Genomic DNA, 18,352 nt, shown 5'->3' on the forward strand with positions numbered 1-18,352 from the left:
CATACCCAGGTGGTAGTGTGGGTAAGATAAATAAAAAAAAGACGTCAGAAAGACAAGATGACAACCAGTCAGCTGGGAAAACTGTAGGTGAGGTGTGTGATTATGTATGTGTGCCACATGTGTGCATCCACATGGGGACCTTATGCAGTGTGTGAGAAAGTCAAAGCATCTCCCCACATGGCATAATTGCCGGCCCCTTTGGAGCTCAATGTAATGCATGCAAATATAGAGCGAAGGTGGCCTTGTAAAGAGTGAAACAAACTGTTTTTTTAAGGTAGGATTGGTGATCTTTTGTTTTTGTTTTTTCGGAATGTATGTATCTCAGTGGCAGAGCGATAACTTTGTTTTTGCACAAACACAGACAAATATGTTGTTACAATAAAAAAAAAAAATATCCTGGCCATAATCATCATCTTTTTGAAAATGTTAGGTCCAAAACTCTAGGATCATTTTAATTTCACACAGTTAAGGTTTCTCGATAAAAGCCTATTTGAAGCTGAAAAGTAAGTTTTTCAGCTACTATAAAAAAAAACTTATAAGTGGCCACTGCTGCCTGGTTGTCTCCTGTTCCTTTAAAACATGTCTAAATACATATTTTTACCTTTTTCAGTGCCATATCTAAAAATCTATATGTTTCAATATTTTTGAAAAGCGTAATTTATTGCCCTATCTGTCTGGACCTGTGTGTGAAAGTAAATATCTTTTCTGTATTCAGTGGTGCTGTCATACATGCACTTGCTGTGCGCTTGGTGCCAAACCCATTGTAATTTATGCAGGTATTTAAAAGTGTTGGGTTTGTTTAAAGTTGTGTTGGGGTTTTGGTCTCCTTGAGAGCTTGGATAACCCTAATCCAAACACACATTTTTATCAGTAGTTCATTGGCAGGGCTAAATATTGACTTATCATTAAGTGGAATAACTGAAACCCTAATGATAATTCACTTGTCTAAGCACCTTGTGTTGACGCGGCGCTCCCGACGCTATTAACGAATGTATGCAAATCCTGCGTAAATCTGAAGATTAGAGCTGAAGCTTTCTGTGATGCAAGAGAGAAAACAAGAGTGAGATAACATGTTGTCAGCCCATACACAGCTTGACAAAAACACACAGCTCAGGAAAAAAACTGGTGAAAATAGGGGCGCACGTTTCAGAAAATTAACACAAACGTACAGGCATGTCTCACCCACCCATACACAGATAACGCTTCCAAAGAAAAGGATTGAATATTTGCTGAATAGCTGATAATCCAATACAGAGGTGCAGCAGTACCAACAATAAATAAACAATGTAAACATGTGAAATGTGTGTATGCAGATAGGTGAAGTACAGTGGAGAAGTAGAACAAGAACAAGTTGGAAAAAAAAAAAATAACATGTAGAAAGGAGAGTGGAAGAATCACAGGTACATCCGTGTATTTGCTGTTTCCACAAGGTTAACAGAAGAGAGTAAGCAAAACTTTAGGTGTCATGAAAGTCAGAAGAAGTAAAACCAAACCATGACATTCTTCCAGAACTTTAGCAAAAGTTCTAAAGTTGAATTTCTAAATAGTTACTCTATGTTTGACTGAGCCCTGTGAGCTAAAACACACTGGTTTCCAGAGGTTATCCAAAAACAAGAAAGGCACAGAGGTGAGGATGCAGAAAGGGCAAGAAATGAATGAAGAGAAGCATTTTGGAAAAGTGTTGAGCTGTTTATTTGTGCGTCATTGAAGCCGAAGTAAAGCGCTGGGGGAATTGGCCACCAAGCCCCCACTCTGCAACAGCTGCCGCTGCTAAGTGAGTTACTAGCCGTCAGACTGCCTTTATGTCACACAATCTCACACACACATACACGTGTGTTTTTCTATCGCACCGTGCCGATATGATGGATGCATTGTGGGTATAATGTACTGCAAACACACATTGTAAAATATGCACCATTCACCACTTTTGGCCTTTAAGTGAAATAATCACCTAAATTACCAGCATTTAATGTGTTTGGAGTATGAATGCTGATTGGAGTGTTAATAAGTTATTTATTACTCCACAACAAGCTGCAACCCCGTTAAAAAGAGAGGCCATGATACAAAGCACTGACTTAGTGTTTAATGTCTGCTGTCAAATAAAATGGGCGTCACAGCTGGGGGTAGATGGTGCCACAGATCAGTGTGTCATGGACTGTTAGGATAAAATTGCTAACTCCCTCATAAATTATTTTACAATTAACTAAATAGTCGTAAAATGCCCAGGCCTTCTCAGTATTTTAAATATTGAAATCAAATGGTATATTTCAACTAGACATTCTTAAGGAGATGTGATCTGTTGTGTTTTTGCTTCTATTTTGAAAGTTGGTTCATTTTATATCTGGGTTTGTTCACTATTCACCAACCAAAGGTATCAAAGTGAAATGGCACTCCATTCTTTGGTTACAAGGATTTCCTTAAAGAGTAACTAAACCCCAAAACCACTTTTTTTCTGCTGAATACATAAGTATTTGGGTATTAAGTAGTGCTGTTGATTGATCCTAGTCCAACTTTTAACATTTTAGTAAAAGTATTTATACTTTGCGTTTTTAGTTGTAAAATGTCAGATATACTGGCCTCTAAGGGTTGAACGCCGGCTATTGCAATTGAATTTTGCTATTGGCTGAGACGGATTCTTTGGATTACCCTGCGTCATCAACTTTCACGGTTGGCCCCTCCTCTCCTGTAAAAGCTAAAAAAAGAGGGAGGAGGGTTTTCTCCAATCACAGCCCTCAGTGAGCATTGATTGACAGTTCTAATGAAGAACTGCTTTCTCCAGCTGTGAAGTTTTTGACTCTGTGCTTCTATAAAGAGCAGATTCTGCGCTAATCAGAGGGTTTATCAAGCAATGTGTATTTACAGACACATCATGTGTGTATTCCCGTCTGTCTTTGTGTATGCGCGGACGTTCTTGTCGCGTGTGTGCGTCTTCTGCGTGTGTGTAAGCAGGGTTCCAACCTCTGCTGAGCCAACAGAGGCTGGAACGCTGGTGACAGTGTCCGTGGAGATTGTGTGATTGTAGTATTTGATCACAGATGTTACTGTGCCCTGTAAGTGGGCGTGTCTTACTGTATCAATATAAATGCCCATAATTAAGGTAGTTTTTGAATTTCCCTCCTAGTGGCAGGTCAGCACAAATGAGGGGTTTAGTTACTCTTTGAACATGCATTAGCGATTTTTGAATGTGCATGTATTTTGTGTAAAGAGGTAACTGATCAATTTACTTGTTTGATAATAGAAAATCTTGATCAAGTGCACTCAGCAGACATTGTAGTCTTGTGTTTTAAAGGTCCCACATCATGCTGTTTTTCACCCATCTCCATTTGTTCTAAAAACCCCAAAAACATAGTATTAGAGGTTTATTTTCCCAAACTCTTCTGTTTTCCAGAGTTCTAGCCTCTGAAAAGTCAATTTCTGAGCAACTCTACACAAGCGGGCTGATTTGCGGCCTACTTATGCATATTCATGAGTGGGCGTGACTATAGACGGCACACTGACTTCCTCCTCCCCGCACGGTGATGTAGGGCCAGAGGACGGCCCGCCCTCCTACCACCCACTCTGTAGCCAAGCTCATGCTGCTTTATAAATACGAGACAGAGTGTGGGGGCGGGGCGTTCACCGGTACATACATAGACTGTAGAAAATACATACATAGCAGTGGGTGAAGGATGCTCTAACGCTCACCTTCATGGGCGTGTCTGTTTACATGTCAATCACGGCAGTGAGCTTCCTGGAGGCGTGGCTTCTCCAGCTCAGTGCCGCGTCAAATTCGCCATCAAAGTGGGAACGCGTCATCAAATTGGAGCGAGGTGTTTGGGCTCACCCTGCAGTAAGAAAGGAGCAAATCACCCTCTAACTAACGATTGAGGTTATCAATGAAAACAACACTTTAGGCATGTGTATGAAGCCCTAATAGTACTTTATGATGTTTAAAGCACAGAAAAGTTGATTTAGCTTAACATGGGTCCTTTAACATCTCAAAGGCTGCATAAATAAAGCTTTGGTTTCCTCACTCGCAAAAAAAGTTTTCATCTTTAACTTTTATATTATACATGTGACATTGAAATTTTGTTTTATTGTGTTTGGGAATGATGCAATATAGTAAACATCACTCAACTTCCACTTTTCTTTTTTTTAATCAAAATAAGATAAGCCTTCAGCTCCCCATCCTCTCCCCTTCGCCCTCAAATCTACTGGCAGTGAAGCACTTTAAATTTGTCAGTCATTTAAAAGCAACTCAAGTTATTTGAATTTGAAATAAGAGGCACTGGAGAATGTAAGGAAACATACTTGATATTTGATATTCATCCACAAAACATTTTACAGGCAAATAGAGTGATAGCATGTATTTTAAATGTCACCTTGCCGCTGAAGGTGAAGTAGTGGCAGACAGACATCACCTATCACTGTCAGTAATGGCAGCTCGCGAAAAAATACACTTCCCACAGCCTGAATATTACTGCAGAGGGATGAATACGGGAGAGTAAAGGAGGTGTGCAGGGGAGGAGGATGGAGGATGGAGAGGCGAGGGTATGTGAATGTATTTAAGAATTGATAAGAGAAGATGCACCATAAAATTCAGACCAGCTTAAATAATGTCGTCGTGCAGTTCAGGAAATGGATTTTAGAGATCTCTGAATTACATAGATATTTTTCAATGTAAAGAAATAAAATGACACTAAATAAGCAGGAATAAGGATAAATATGTGAACAATAGAGCTGTGTTTTTCAACTTTGGGGTCGGGACCCCATGTGGGGTCGCCTGTAATGTCTAGTATTTGATTAACAAAATTACAGATTAAAGATACATTTTTTAAATGTTTTAATTATTATTATTTCTCAAAATAAAACACAAATACTTAAACAACTATTCTATCTTTGTCAAATATAAATCTTGTTCAAATAAAATGGCACTCAGCTACAGTATTTGTCACTAATCTTGGGTAGAGCAGTATTAGGGATGTGAATCTTTGGGTGTCTCACGATTTGATTCTGATTCTTAGGGTCACAATTCTATTCAAAATCGATTCTCGATTCAAAGATTGATGTGATGCATAGTGTGTTAAGGCAAATTATGGCATCAAAACAATACAGTTTGTGTAAGATAATTTTAAATGAACTGATTCCAATGATGTAACCACACAAATGCAAACTTAAGACAAAAGGTAACATTTATTCATGCTAAACAATAAAAACTTACTGTATAAGAAATAACTTGCATAAATAAAACTGCCTCAATAAAAGCTTAGGCCAGCTGCTTCTTTCTTCCAGAAGTAAGTTTAAACTCTGGTCATAAATAAAATTGCCTAAATAAAAGCTTAGGCTATTGTTCTCCCAGAAGTTACAAAATAAACTGTACACAAATAACACAAATTGGTGTTTTGTGTGATTTTTTTTTTTTTTTAAGTAAGTCTCAATTCTCAGTGACTACAAGAATAAGTTAATGCATACAAAAAAGAAATATTCTGTTAATAATTAAAATTACCTAAATAAAAGCTTAGGCTGGCTCCCTATTTTTCATAAGGTGCAATTTCAAAATACACAGCACTGAAACTGGTGTTTTCTTTGATATTTCAAAAATGACATTGTACAAATAACACTGCAAACTTTAACTGCTATTTTGTGATTTCTCAACAAATCACATAACAATGGTGGAAACATCTTGGGCTTGTTGTGTAGGATTATACAGTCCATAATTGTCCATGTGGTCCATTGTCTATCAGGAACGTCTAGGTTCTCTTGCAGAAAAAGAAGCTGATCTACGTGTTCTGGACTGAGATTGCTTCGCTATACTGTCACAATATCTCCAACGGTTGAGAATACTCTTTCTGCTGCAACACTAGTACCAGGGATGCATAGGTAGTGTTTAGCTAATTTGGCTAGTAGAGGGAAAGCTGGTTCCTCCACCAATGAAGGGGGTCTTCTGAGAGAGACAGTGGATCAGCCTCCACGTACTTATTCAGCTCCTTGTCAGCTCTGGTGCACACACACGCCTCCTTTTGTTTTATAACTGCTTTCGTCCTGCACTTTGTCTGTTTTTTTTTGTGGTTTTGGTTTTGTGTTTTTACATGCATTGTTTGACTTACAAAAAAATAAAATCGATTCAGTATTGTGGATGATTAGAATCACGATTCTTATGTGAATCGATTTTTTTCTCCCACCTATACAGTATAACAAACTAATTCAAAAATTCTAATCCTAAAAATACTAAATTCTTGAAAAGAAAAGGTTGGTCCGCGACCCACTTTTGGGTCCCGACCCACCAGTTGAGAATCACTGCCCTAGATCATACAATTTGGTAAATACACACTAGAAATCTGAAAATTAAGATGACAAAGCAACATTTTTGGAAAGTTCAGCCCAAATCTGCTTCTATAGGTGCAATACTTGAAAATGTACACAATGTCTGTTCTTGCTTCTAGGGTTTGTCTGCTGCGGTCAGGATTATATAAACTCTTCTACGACCCTTTGCTGTGTGAGCAATGAAGGCTATCCCACAATGCACCCTGCTGGCAATGCCACTGTCACCCTGCAATGCTGTGGGTCAAAGGTCATTCACCTGGAAGAGAAATGCTGCGGTGGGATTGGCTATGACCCCCAACGACATGTGTGTGCTGACCGACCCACACCTGGTCTCTCAATGCAGGTGGGCTTCTGTGTATGAAAAAAGATGCAAAAAGGGGCTTTAGGTGTTAATAATATAATCATTATTACACATTTATCGATAAAAACAAGGAATCGCTGTCTGTCTGTGCCTCAAATATCTCTGGTGATGTCACATTAGTTTGTACTGTAATGCTACACTTAATGAATAATGTCATAAAATTGTCTACCGCAAGCAAAGCACAGCCACTGTGCGCTCAGAGCCAATCACTGCACAGCTCCGCTGCGGTGCGTGCCAGAGCCAATCACAGTGGCAAGCTAGAGTCACGCTGAAGAGCTTGAGTAGCTTGAAAAGAAGATAGTTTAAGGCTCTATCACAAGTTTTGAGCTCCTGTGGACTTATCTTTTGAGAAAACATACTTTTTGACTGTTCCTTATTTGGTGTTTCAAAAATGTTTATTTTCATTTTATTTTGAAATCACCGCAGAATCAACACCGGACATAGGGTTAGACCGGATAGAGGGGGAAGGACCGTCTGAGCAGCTGCACTCACACTGATGTACTAGCAAAGCTCTCAAGTCTCACGCATTGGCCATGAGACACATGTATTTCAACCTGATGCGAGTCATTGAGTGCTGAAGCCCGTGCGTGTGTGTGAGCCCACGAAAGAGTTATACACACACACACACACACACCATGTTTACTCTGGAAGTGTGAGCCACACACATGATTTATAGATGAAGTTATTCTCAGTCTGCTCGCTAAGTGTTTGTTTGTATATTAATTACTAACCTTGGATGATAAGCACCCCTGCACTAAGAAATGTTAAATGATAAATAAATTGTTTTATTTGTACAAATTTATGTCTTTAATCAGATTCTACCTAAACTGCTGCATTGGTGCAAATTTTATCTATTGATCATGCGCATGTCCCATAAATTTAAACCAGTGAAATCCCACATGCTATTTTACTTTGCACCTGCAAATATACCCCTCTATAACACTACGGAGTACAGCGTATGTACACCTCTTTGTACATCCAACCTTCAAACTCAATCATTTGGCCATAATTGACAACTCTACTTAAGCTCCTCCCACTATATGGATACATACTTTTGACGGGCACTGTACTAGTAACATTTAAAAGCAATTTCAAAATGCTTTGGATGAATCCAACTGTTTGAGCTGTACTTTATTTCCTGCTGCTAGTCTTTTCCAAGACCAATGTCTTCCAGATTATAATCTTTATTTGCTCAAAACTTACTTTTTAAGGCCAAGTAGAAAAACAGGTTATGGGGGAAAAACCACTTATTCTGAGGCGTCTTGCCAAAGTAGACTATCTGATACATCCTTACATTACAGAAACAGCACGTCAGATACTTTCTCCAGTAGGCAAGCAGACAATTGCCTACTGCCTAATTGCCTAATTCCCTCCTTTCCTCTGTCAAACTTAGTCTCATTGTTACATCCAGTGTTGGACATTGAGCCTTCTCCTGTTTGTAAAAACACACATTATCACACACACATGCACATGTAAGTGCTCGAACTCACTTATGAAGCACACACATACACACACATTGTGTATTACATTTGTCAGGGTTGGGGTCAAATACATTTTTCAATTATCCATGTTCAATAACAACTCAACTATGATTACTGTTGCCGGCATTTTTTCCAAATACAATTATTTTTCTCCTGAAAGTCAATTACAATTACGTTCTCAATTACTAAAGTTCAAATTCAGTTCATCACAAATGCCTTTAATAAATAATCCCATAAAATGTTAACTTTCTCTCACTTTAGCGTCTCTTATGATAACAGGTAAGTTTTGACCCATGCCTTAAATCAGCTGTATAATACGCAAAAAAAATATTATGTCATCCAATGTGTTTCTCATCTCTTGGTTACCTTGTTAGGCTTCCTAATCAATGAAAATATTGGTTGTGATATTTTTGGTATGGGGGTCTTAGCCTTTTTTGTGTCAGTATACCCCTCGATTTTAATTAAAAATAAAAATAAAAATGGTAATATGATCCTCAAGAGAACTGACTGGGAGTAGGTAAACTTGATGTGAAACATATTTTAATAATTAACTACATATGTGTAAACCATAGAACTGTAACATGGTTCCCCAGTTTTGCATTTAATTAAATTGTAATTGACAGTTTTTATAGAATTTCAGTGCCAATTACAAAGTCAATTCATTGTAATTTATTAGCAATTACGCATTTACAAAAATAATTGACCTCAACCCTGACATTTGTACTCTGTGTGTACAGTACTGTCATTCATAAAACACACAAAAGTGTTTGACTGCTGTACCGTCTGCCACTGTGTGTAAAAATGTGTCACTAGACTTACTGGCCTATCTTCCCTTTCTGTCATCCGTCTCCCCTTTTATTCTTTATCTCTGCTTTTTTTCTTCTTTCCTCTTTGCAGCCGCAGTGTCTGCAAGGTGCTTTGTGTCCTTTGGGTGCAGCGTCAACAGCTTACTGTGGCTCGTGTGACCTTGATCCATCCCTGACTGCCTGCACATGGGTCCTGTCTGCATTCACGCCGTTTGACACCCAGTCCACCACTACAACCCTCCCGCTGGCACGCACCACTCAGGGAACTTTGACAACAGGCCTGTCTGCTCAAACAAATGAAAGAAACACTTACAAAATGCTTGACATAGATGCTCACACTCACTCTAAGGACAGAAGACTGTGCCCATCCCATAAAGAGGTGGTGTACAGCGGTGACGCCAACACATTCACATATACAGGTAACTCAGCGTGAGGATGTTTGTAAAATGATGCTGTGCTTTTTTTTTAAGGTATTTACCACATTTTTGGATGGAAATGAGCTAATCTTAAAAAATATATATTTAAAAAAGAAAAAAAAAAGACATTGGAACATGCCTAGTCTATGCATGTTGCAATGTCTAAGGGATAACCCGAATAGACACATAAATGCATTTGTAATTAATGGATTTAATGTTTCACTATAAGATGTCAATTCTGTCAAAGATGCTTATATGCCAATGCAGTACATCAAGCTGAATGCATTCCTGTGTGTTATTGTATCTTCTGTTTGCAGCTTATTCTCTCAATTGTTATTTAGAAGTTGTTTTGAGGTTCGTTTTATACCAAAAGTGACTAAAAAATATTATAAAACGTGAGATTTCTAAAAATGATACCATTGTCATCGTTTGAGCTCAATTACAGTATACAGTATATGTATTCAAAGGAGTTTGTGTGGAATACTGAGCTACAGATTGTTTGGCTAAAGGCAGGTAGAATATTCTGGTTGCCTTTTTAAAGGGGACATATCATGCTAAATCCACTTTTTTAGCCCTTAAATGCATTTTGTTGTATATTTAGAGTGCTTAGAAGTACAGAAAAAATCAAATTAGTCTCTTCAGGTGCTCCGTTGATATTTTTATATTCTGTTTTGCTCATATTTTTCAATCTGTTTCAATTTTTCTATTCTCTATTGCGTTTTTTGAACTATTACATCACAGTATTTGCAGGGGAACTGCCAAATTAGTACATCAACTCCAGGTCCAACACTTCGAGCAATTCGCCATTTTTATTTCTCGCTTTTATTTTGTAGTCCAAGCTAAAGGATGCCGAAGTTACGAGAGGATAAGTCAAAATGTTGGGTTGTTGGATGTAGTAACCCACACGCTTCATTACAACGTCTCCCAGCATCAGAACCTTTTCAAAGTGCCTGGTTGAGTTTTATTTTTCACGGAAATGTACCCACATCTGTGGGTAAGGTCATTTTTGTGTGTGCGAAGCACTTCAAGGATGACTGCTTCTGCAACCTCCACCAGTATAAAGAAGGATTTGCCGAAAGACTTTGTCTGATTGAGGGTTCAATTCCTTCTATCTTTGGAGACGACGAACAGAGCACTTTGGTAAGCTGTAAATAACGCTAAAAAGTGTGATGATAAGACGTCCCTGTCATTGTTTTGTTAGCATTAGCAGGTTGCACCGTCTTCATATGTTAGCGCTGTGTGCTCGTTTTAGATCCTTGATGATATGGCCTACGTGATTTAATTTAAGTCTAAAGTTTTCATTAGTCATTTCATTTTGCCGTTTTTGTCTTTGAAAAGACTGTATTAAAATGCATTTCCTGACGTTAGCTTGGCGCTAGCGTTAGCTCGGTGCTTGTGTTAGCTCACTTGTTAGGGTTCTGCAGGTTCATCATCTTCATTTTCATCTCGCTCCGCTGGGTCCGACTCTGGCTCGAACATGTAAGGCTGGATGGACAAGTCTTCCGTTGTTGACATTTTGTAAATAACCTCTGAATAAAAAGTTTATGCGCCGCTACATAACCGTATCTCTTCTATCATACTACAAAAATGGCCGAGCAGGGTGGAGTTGAACCGAGTGTCACCTGAAGAGGGGGCGGGGTATGGAGTGTCTCATTTGCATTTAAAGAGACCGCACCAAAAGGAGTTGCTCTCAGAAGCACATCAGAAAAGGGGCCTGTGGAGCTATAATAATGAGGAATTCAGACCCAAGCATTGCAGTTCCGCTTTATATAGACCACAACTGTATGATTTATATGTAAAGAGGAAGGATTTAAAACCATGATATGTCCCCTTTAAAGGTCCAGTTTTGTGCTATTTTTTCACCCATCTCCAATTGTTCTAAGAACCCCAACAACATAGTATTTGAGGTTTATTTTCCCAAACTCGCCTGTTTTCTGGAGTTTTAGCCATCTGAAAAGTCACTTTCAGTGTGCTCCTGAAAACGGGTCTTTTTTGGGCCTTCAAACCATGCATCAGTAGGCTTAAACACACACTGCTTCAGTGTGTGTTTATCACAGCAGCAGTAGTAAATTATTAACAGTCTTCCTTTTCCTCCTCACCTCTTCTGACCACAGAGTCAATTTAAGACGATAGTCCATTGTTTTTTCCAACCGCTGCGTCGTATTGGGTCACAAACACGTCAGATCGTCCCATAAAAGCAATATTAGGTGGCATAACGGTTACTAAAAATGGAACTGATTGTGAACGCTCAATCTGCACCGCAGGGAAGTAAACTTTCAACTATTAGCTGAGTCAGCTGTTTCAAACACTCACATTACCTGCTAGGCAGCTTTCTTTTCATCTGCACCTCTTCCGACCACAGGAATGGTCCATTTAAGACGATAGTCCATTGTTAGATAATCCCATAAAGGCGATACAAGGTGGTATAATGGCTACTAAAAATGAAACTGATTGTGAGCGCTCTATTTATCTATATACTTAACCTAAAGATGTTAGCTGTGATACCAACTGTAATATTACCTTACCTTTGCTATGTTTGTTTTACCTCTAAGGTAGTTTAAGATGGAGGAGCTCACATTCTTATAGGGTAGGCGGAGCCAGGAATGTCAGGATGAGGAGTTTCCACCTTATGACATTAGTAAGGGGAAAATCCAACTCGCCCATTTGAAGTAGCAAGAGAGGGAGGAAACAACGTTTTCAACTTTGGCCCTCTGAATGAGGCTAAAGGAATATACTGTATATCACTGTAGAAAAACCATTATAAAGTGTTTTTTTTCATATAAATGACCCTTTAAAGCTATGGTTCATTTTCTATTTCTATTTTTTTTTTTTTAGTCAAGTTAGTTAGTTAGTTGGATTGTTTATTTTCTGTCTGTGAATCCACCCATTTTTTCTAATGAAGTTTCCTAATCAAGGCTTTTCAGTTTTAATTAAGATTTTGCAGCTTATTAAGCATAATTAATAGACATTTAAAAATAAAATAAAAACATATAAATGTGACAGGACTGAATTGTTTCCAACCTTTCCAACTACTTGTGACCTTTTCTGAAATTGATGGTGCACAAATTTTAAATAATTGATGCTTCCTAACGGTTGCAGAACCTATAGAATCGTCAGGCATTCATATAAACTCATTAGTAATCTTTGTAGTAATCTCAAGCTTCCTCATTTGATTGATTCATTGTGTGTTTGTACGTCCAGAATAGTGGAAATTTCATCCAGAAGGTCCATCCCTAAAGCTTGTGATTATAGAGATTTCTGGCCCTCAGATCACAATCCTACAAAGTGTCAGCTTATCAGACAAATGCCCTTCCACACACACTAACGCTCTTCCTCATACACACCAAAGCCTAAAAGAACAGCTGTTATAATGTACATTAATGGCTGTAATGGTGGAAATCTCAGTGGTGCACACTTGTGTCATTAAAACTTGCTAAATGTTTAAATGCTATTTGATCATTACCACTATTTATCTGCCCAAAGGGAATAGAAGCATGTATGTATGTGTGTGAGTTTGTCGTTTAGGTTGTCCTTTTTGTTTGTTTAAGAATAATGCGTGTGTGTGTGTGTGTGTCTGTTTGCGTGTGCGCGTGTGTTCCTAGGTGATGCTGTGACACCATCTGGGCAGAAGCATATAAAGCTGTCGCCACCCACCATACACCAGATGTTTTGCTTGCACACATACACTCATGCACACATGCTCAGTTTCAGAGCATCATGGTATATGTTGATCACACTCCGGAGCTCACATATGGGGTGACTGCTTTAGTTCAAAATGTATTGTCCATACACACACACACACACACACACACACGTGTTTATTTTCTAATTATTCTTAACAATTTTTTTTGTAGGTATTTGAGTGTTATCGTGAAAACATGGTGTTTTATTTAGATCCCTGTGTGTCACTGTGTGTGTTCTGCCACACCATTTTTCACAGTAGTAAACGAAGGAGTCCCAGTTTGCCAGTTACAATCTGGACTTGTTTACAGCAGCAATCCCTTTATGGTCCTAAAACTGCATCCACATGTGCCCTGTTTATCTGAATGTATATATTCTACTGCATGGATTCCTTGCCTAAAGGGTTGTAACATCCTGCATCTCTGAAGGTATAAGAACTGTGATGTTTACAACAATAAACCAGTGATATCAACTCCATCAGGGAGGGCAAGTTGATATGATGCAAAGAAACATCAAAATCATCAAAAACTCTTTTTAGATTTTCTGATCTTCATTTTTTTGTTGACTTTCAAACAGACTCGGGCCTGGAACCCTTTACGACGTATCAGTACCAAGTCAGTGGCTGGAACAGCTTTGGACGTGAAACCAGCAATGTCACAGAAGTGACAACCCACGAGGACAAACCGTGGGGCGTGGCACCACCCCGCTGGCGTCGCCATGGTGAAAGAACGGACATTATCCAGCTGCTGTGGCAAGCTCCTGCAAGACCCAATGGTTTGTACTTCCAGTATCACCAAACTGCATGCTGCTGACGCTTCCTCATAGTCAATAAATTATCATTTACAAAGACTTTAAGTTTGTTTTTAAATATTCATACTAAGTATTAACACGATAAAATAAATTCAAACAGGAGAAATCAGCTACTATGTAATACTGCGAGATGGACAAGAGCGTTACCGTGGAGAGGAGAACATTTTCACTGATGTTGGTGGGATCAAGCCTTTCCTGGAGTACAGCTACCAGCTGAGAGCCTGTACCAGGGCTGGTTGCACAGACAGTACAAAGGTAAGACTGCCTGTGCTAAAGTGGCTGCTTGTCTTTGTAAAAGATGAATCATAAACAGTTGATTTAAAGTTAATAAGCCAGTGGTTAATGCTGAGTGGTTCTCCTGCACCGTTGATAATTAACTCATTTATGTGTTTCCTTCTGTTTTTCTCTAATTCACTTTCACACTCTTATGTTTCATAATGGAATTATTCCAACTGTGTGACTATTTTGTGGCACCCTATTCAATTTTCATTACTTCTCCAATTTATGAGTCTTTTTTTAAAAAAATGTTGATTGCAGTTGTTGCGCTTTGAGTTTTAACACATTTTTACTTTGTTTATCTATAATCTGGTGTTGAATATATCTGTCTTTTATTAGCTTAATGTCTCTATGCATTGTCCCTTCAAATAAAGACTTAAAAAAAAAGTTGTTTTTTTTAAAAATGTTTTAAATATTTTACTAATCCTCCTATTATCCTTGGGATCAATTTGACCCCATTTTATAATCATTCAAAAAACATATAGTTGACTTTATTTTTTTTGCTTCATAATTAATATAATTTCCTAATTTGATGGGTATAATCGATTAAGCATAAAATTTTTTCAATGTGCTAAACACATATTGAATGCATTGGTGTTGCTCCCAAGCTGTTACACCTGTGTAAACATCGCTGTCTGTGTGTGACCCATGTGTGACCTTACGTCCTCATAAAAAGGTCATATCATCACCACAACAAAAAGGGTTCATACTATTGTGGTCGTTAATGCCGTCAGGAAATTTGAGAAGATTTGGATGAAAACGATTCAAGATAAATTAATTCTAATTTACAGGTTTGGCCTGATGGTGGCGCTAGAGAACAGGTCAAGCTCTCTTTATCAAGAGGTTATGTACTGTATGTATTCAACACATAAACAAAGTGCCTGACACACAAACTTGGTCAATAATTTTCTGAAAATCATTTTCTGGAGGCAAATATCCCTGGGGTCAGATTGACCCCAAGGGTAAAATATGTTAGTAGTATTTAAGGATAATAAAAGGGTTAAAGGATGAGTAAAGGCAACACATTAGGCTAATAATTCCTCTCCTTTCATTTCTATTTTTTCAAACATATTTTATTGTTCATTTTGAAAGCAAAATAGGATTTTCCTCCTACGCCTGTATAAGGGTAAGTGTCAGATAATAAGAAATAGGAATTGCTTGGATATGCTGAGCCTTCCTCAAAATTGGTACATTTTCAGAGCTTTCATCATTTGCAGGTGAACTGACCACTGATCCAGTGGTTGGTCATTATTTAAAGCAACACTGTGTAACTTTTGGCCACTAGGGGGCGCTAGACCTGTAGCTTTTACCTCTGCGCCCCTAGTGGCCACAAGCGCTGCAGCACTGTCGCAAAAATCAACAGTCGGGCCAGCCTCCTTTGTCTTTTGATTTTGTATGCAGACAGTAGTTGACCTGTTGATTGAAGAGAGATCATTGACTCACCATTACAGAAAAGTAAAGTTAGTTTTATGTAAGTCGGAATCTGTCGCTTCCGTGAAATGCCTGAGATTTACACATTCAGGCTATGGAGTGCCGTTAGCTGTGGTTTGTAGCCTGTTAGCTTCATCTGCCCGTATTTAGCTTCTACTAAACAGTGAAAATAATGACAGACATACAGTATAAATGTATACTAGGAGCAAAGAGTTCACTTACCAGTTTAATAATAAAGTTGAGAAAAGAGAATCGATTTTACATCCCGCTTCTTCTTTCATCCGACCCCAACGAGCACACTCCTTTTCAAGATCGACTCTTGTTTTTACACAAGCACGATTCCTTTCACGTTTTCTCTTTTTAGTCTCCTCAGAAGCAGTTTTAAACTTTTTGCTTGCCTCGGCCATGACAAGGAGTTGATCAGGTGGAAAAATAGTAGCTAAAGCTTTAGCCCAATGAGTATATCGGAGCCTGTGGTCACGTGACTGTCGTAAAGTGATACGTTCTCCAGGCATTCTCCAAGTCACATGACCTGGCCAACGACGGGGCGCCTTCTCCAAACTTACATGGGCGGTATTTCAAGAAGGAAGCCCTGCTCGGAGCATTGATACTGTCAAGCGCTGTATACTGGAATCATTTAAAAGTTTGCGATGTGGCTGTAATGTTTTTTTAGCCTCTTGTAAAAGAGTTGCAGTATGTAGGATCCATGGCAGCCTAATCTCACAGAAACGGCTACTAACATGTCTTTATACTTAATTTTTGGGACTCCCGGTCAACCAAACCTCTCTTTTTTTATCTGAGAAATGAAGTAAGGAAGTAAAATCCATGAACACTTCAAGAAAACAAATGTTGCAAGAAAACACACCCTTGCTCTTTCAGATCTCGACCTGTGTGGAACTGAACCTTTTGTTGTAAAGTAAAAAACAGGATTGCTGCTCACCACATCAGATAATAGACCCTACATTACAACATACTTCTGCTGTTCTTTTTTTGACTAATTTACACCTGCATGGTTTTCCTCATAAAACCATAGTGTGTCACAGCTTTACGTTGTGTGAACTCTGCACTGCTCCCATACAGGAACAAGTTATTTAGCCTTGTTTCAGCTCTTCCCTCATATGAAAGCCTGTGGATTTGCTGAGCCTAACAGATATTTACGATAGCATCCATAATACCTTCACACAGAACTCCCCCTGCTATCTCTATGGCTGTAGCTGAGCTGATATCACCAAAACAATTAATTTCAATGGCTTAGTGGTAATGAAAGCTTACGTTGGAAACTGTCTTTCAAAGCTTTTTTTAAGCTAATTTAACAGTTAATTTTTTGATGCGCAAATTGTTGTATAAAGGGCAAACCAACAAATATGTGGCTGGAGATATGCATGAAATGTATGATAGAAGTTCTGTTGCTGGAAATTGTTTATGATAACTCACAGTTTGAAGGTCATGGGTCTGAAATTGAACTAGTTTTTCATACCTGGCCACTCACCACTACTAAACTGGAATAGATCCTAGTATAGTTGCACGATACCCACGGTACCCCGCGGTGCCAAATTGAAACGGTTCCTACTATACTAGAAATTCTACATGACGGTACTACCGTGGATTTTGATACTACCGGTGCCATAGCGGCTGCCTCCACTCTCTTCACGGCTTCTCACTGCACAGTCTACACTCAATGCATGCTCCTCACATGAAAACAATCCAACATGGCAACCGAACTCCACAGCTTCTGAATGATTGGCTGTTTGTCTGTTACTGGTGACGTCCGGAGATATGATAGGCTGTTTCTGCACGCTGGGTCCGCCCGCCTGTTAGCTGATTAGTTTGTGTGTTTCTGCTGGCAGAACGAGCTCCATGAAGACAGCTCCACTTCGACAGAAACTCGCTTCAAAACAAACAAGCTAAAGTTCTGTCTTGCCTGGACACGTGCACGGCGTACAGTCACAAACACGAGACAACACATGGCAGAAGCACCAGGACTGAGTGCCAAATTTTGCTAAAAAACCAAACTCCAAAAGTCCCATTTGGAACTATTTCAGCTTTAAACGAGGCAGAGACAGTAAAACAATAGGAGATCCACTGTGCAGGCGCTGTCACCAGCTATAGGGAGTTAAAGGAGGGAACACTTTTTTTTTTTCCCCCGCACGGACTCAGAGCAATCTCTTTTTTAGTTCCTGTTTATTGTATTTTATACTCTATGGTTTATTATGTTGAAGAAGAAGCATTATTGTCAAATAGTTTCTTTTTAATTTTTTTAAAGACAGTGGATTTGTTATCCCAAGTTGATTACTTATATTAATTAAACATAAATTGATGTGCAAAGGAAACTGAACCATTATTTTTTCATTTCAACCATATAAATTTTAACTTCATTTATTTTATTCCTTATATGCTTTTGTTCATGTACTCTTATCATGCACCAAACAACACTATAAGTAATTAATAAGTATTTCTAACTTGTACAAATACATTGCAGTGCATAAAAATATTATTAATAAAAAATAGGCTTCAGTATCACGATATTACCTGGAAACCGTGATACTTTGTCTGGTATAGTATCGTGGTTACTCATTTTGGCATCGTGACAACCCTAGATCCTCGCCACCATAGGATTGCACAATCTAGATAGAAGTTTGGCATATGACAACAATAAATCAATCATGAACCAAGCTGAACTGCATTAGTAATAACACCATCATCTGGTTCCTTTGCTCTGAGCAATGAAAAAGATGCATGAAATGTTATTTATTTATTTTTTGGACAGGGTGAAACTATTGGCCGGAC

The 18,352-nt window shown here is 38.6% G+C and overlaps 1 protein-coding gene and 1 long non-coding RNA gene across 3 annotated transcripts in view; one reads left to right on the forward strand and one right to left on the reverse strand.

The window, feature by feature from the left end:
* ush2a (Usher syndrome 2A (autosomal recessive, mild)) overlaps positions 1 to 18,352 on the forward strand; it is a 227,032-nt gene that overhangs the window by 152,042 nt on the left and 56,638 nt on the right. For both annotated transcript variants that reach the window (XM_028473043.1, XM_028473039.1), the window contains 4 exons: positions 6,423 to 6,646; positions 9,043 to 9,370; positions 13,625 to 13,822; positions 13,959 to 14,113. In XM_028473043.1, the coding sequence (XP_028328844.1) occupies positions 6,423 to 6,646; positions 9,043 to 9,370; positions 13,625 to 13,822; positions 13,959 to 14,113 (905 nt within the window). The remainder of the gene's footprint in view (positions 1 to 6,422; positions 6,647 to 9,042; positions 9,371 to 13,624; positions 13,823 to 13,958; positions 14,114 to 18,352) is intronic.
* The window catches only part of LOC114479408 (uncharacterized), a 28,615-nt gene that overhangs the window by 8,852 nt on the left and 1,411 nt on the right, over positions 1 to 18,352 (reverse strand). Inside the window, exons 2-4 of the long non-coding RNA XR_003675993.1 lie at positions 3,551 to 3,558; positions 2,908 to 2,910; positions 548 to 553 (exon numbers count right to left, since the gene is read on the reverse strand). This is a non-coding gene — a long non-coding RNA (uncharacterized LOC114479408). The remainder of the gene's footprint in view (positions 1 to 547; positions 554 to 2,907; positions 2,911 to 3,550; positions 3,559 to 18,352) is intronic.

Source organism: Gouania willdenowi, chromosome 3, assembly GCF_900634775.1.
Source record: "Gouania willdenowi chromosome 3, fGouWil2.1, whole genome shotgun sequence".
NCBI lineage: Eukaryota > Metazoa > Chordata > Actinopteri > Blenniiformes > Gobiesocidae > Gouania > Gouania willdenowi.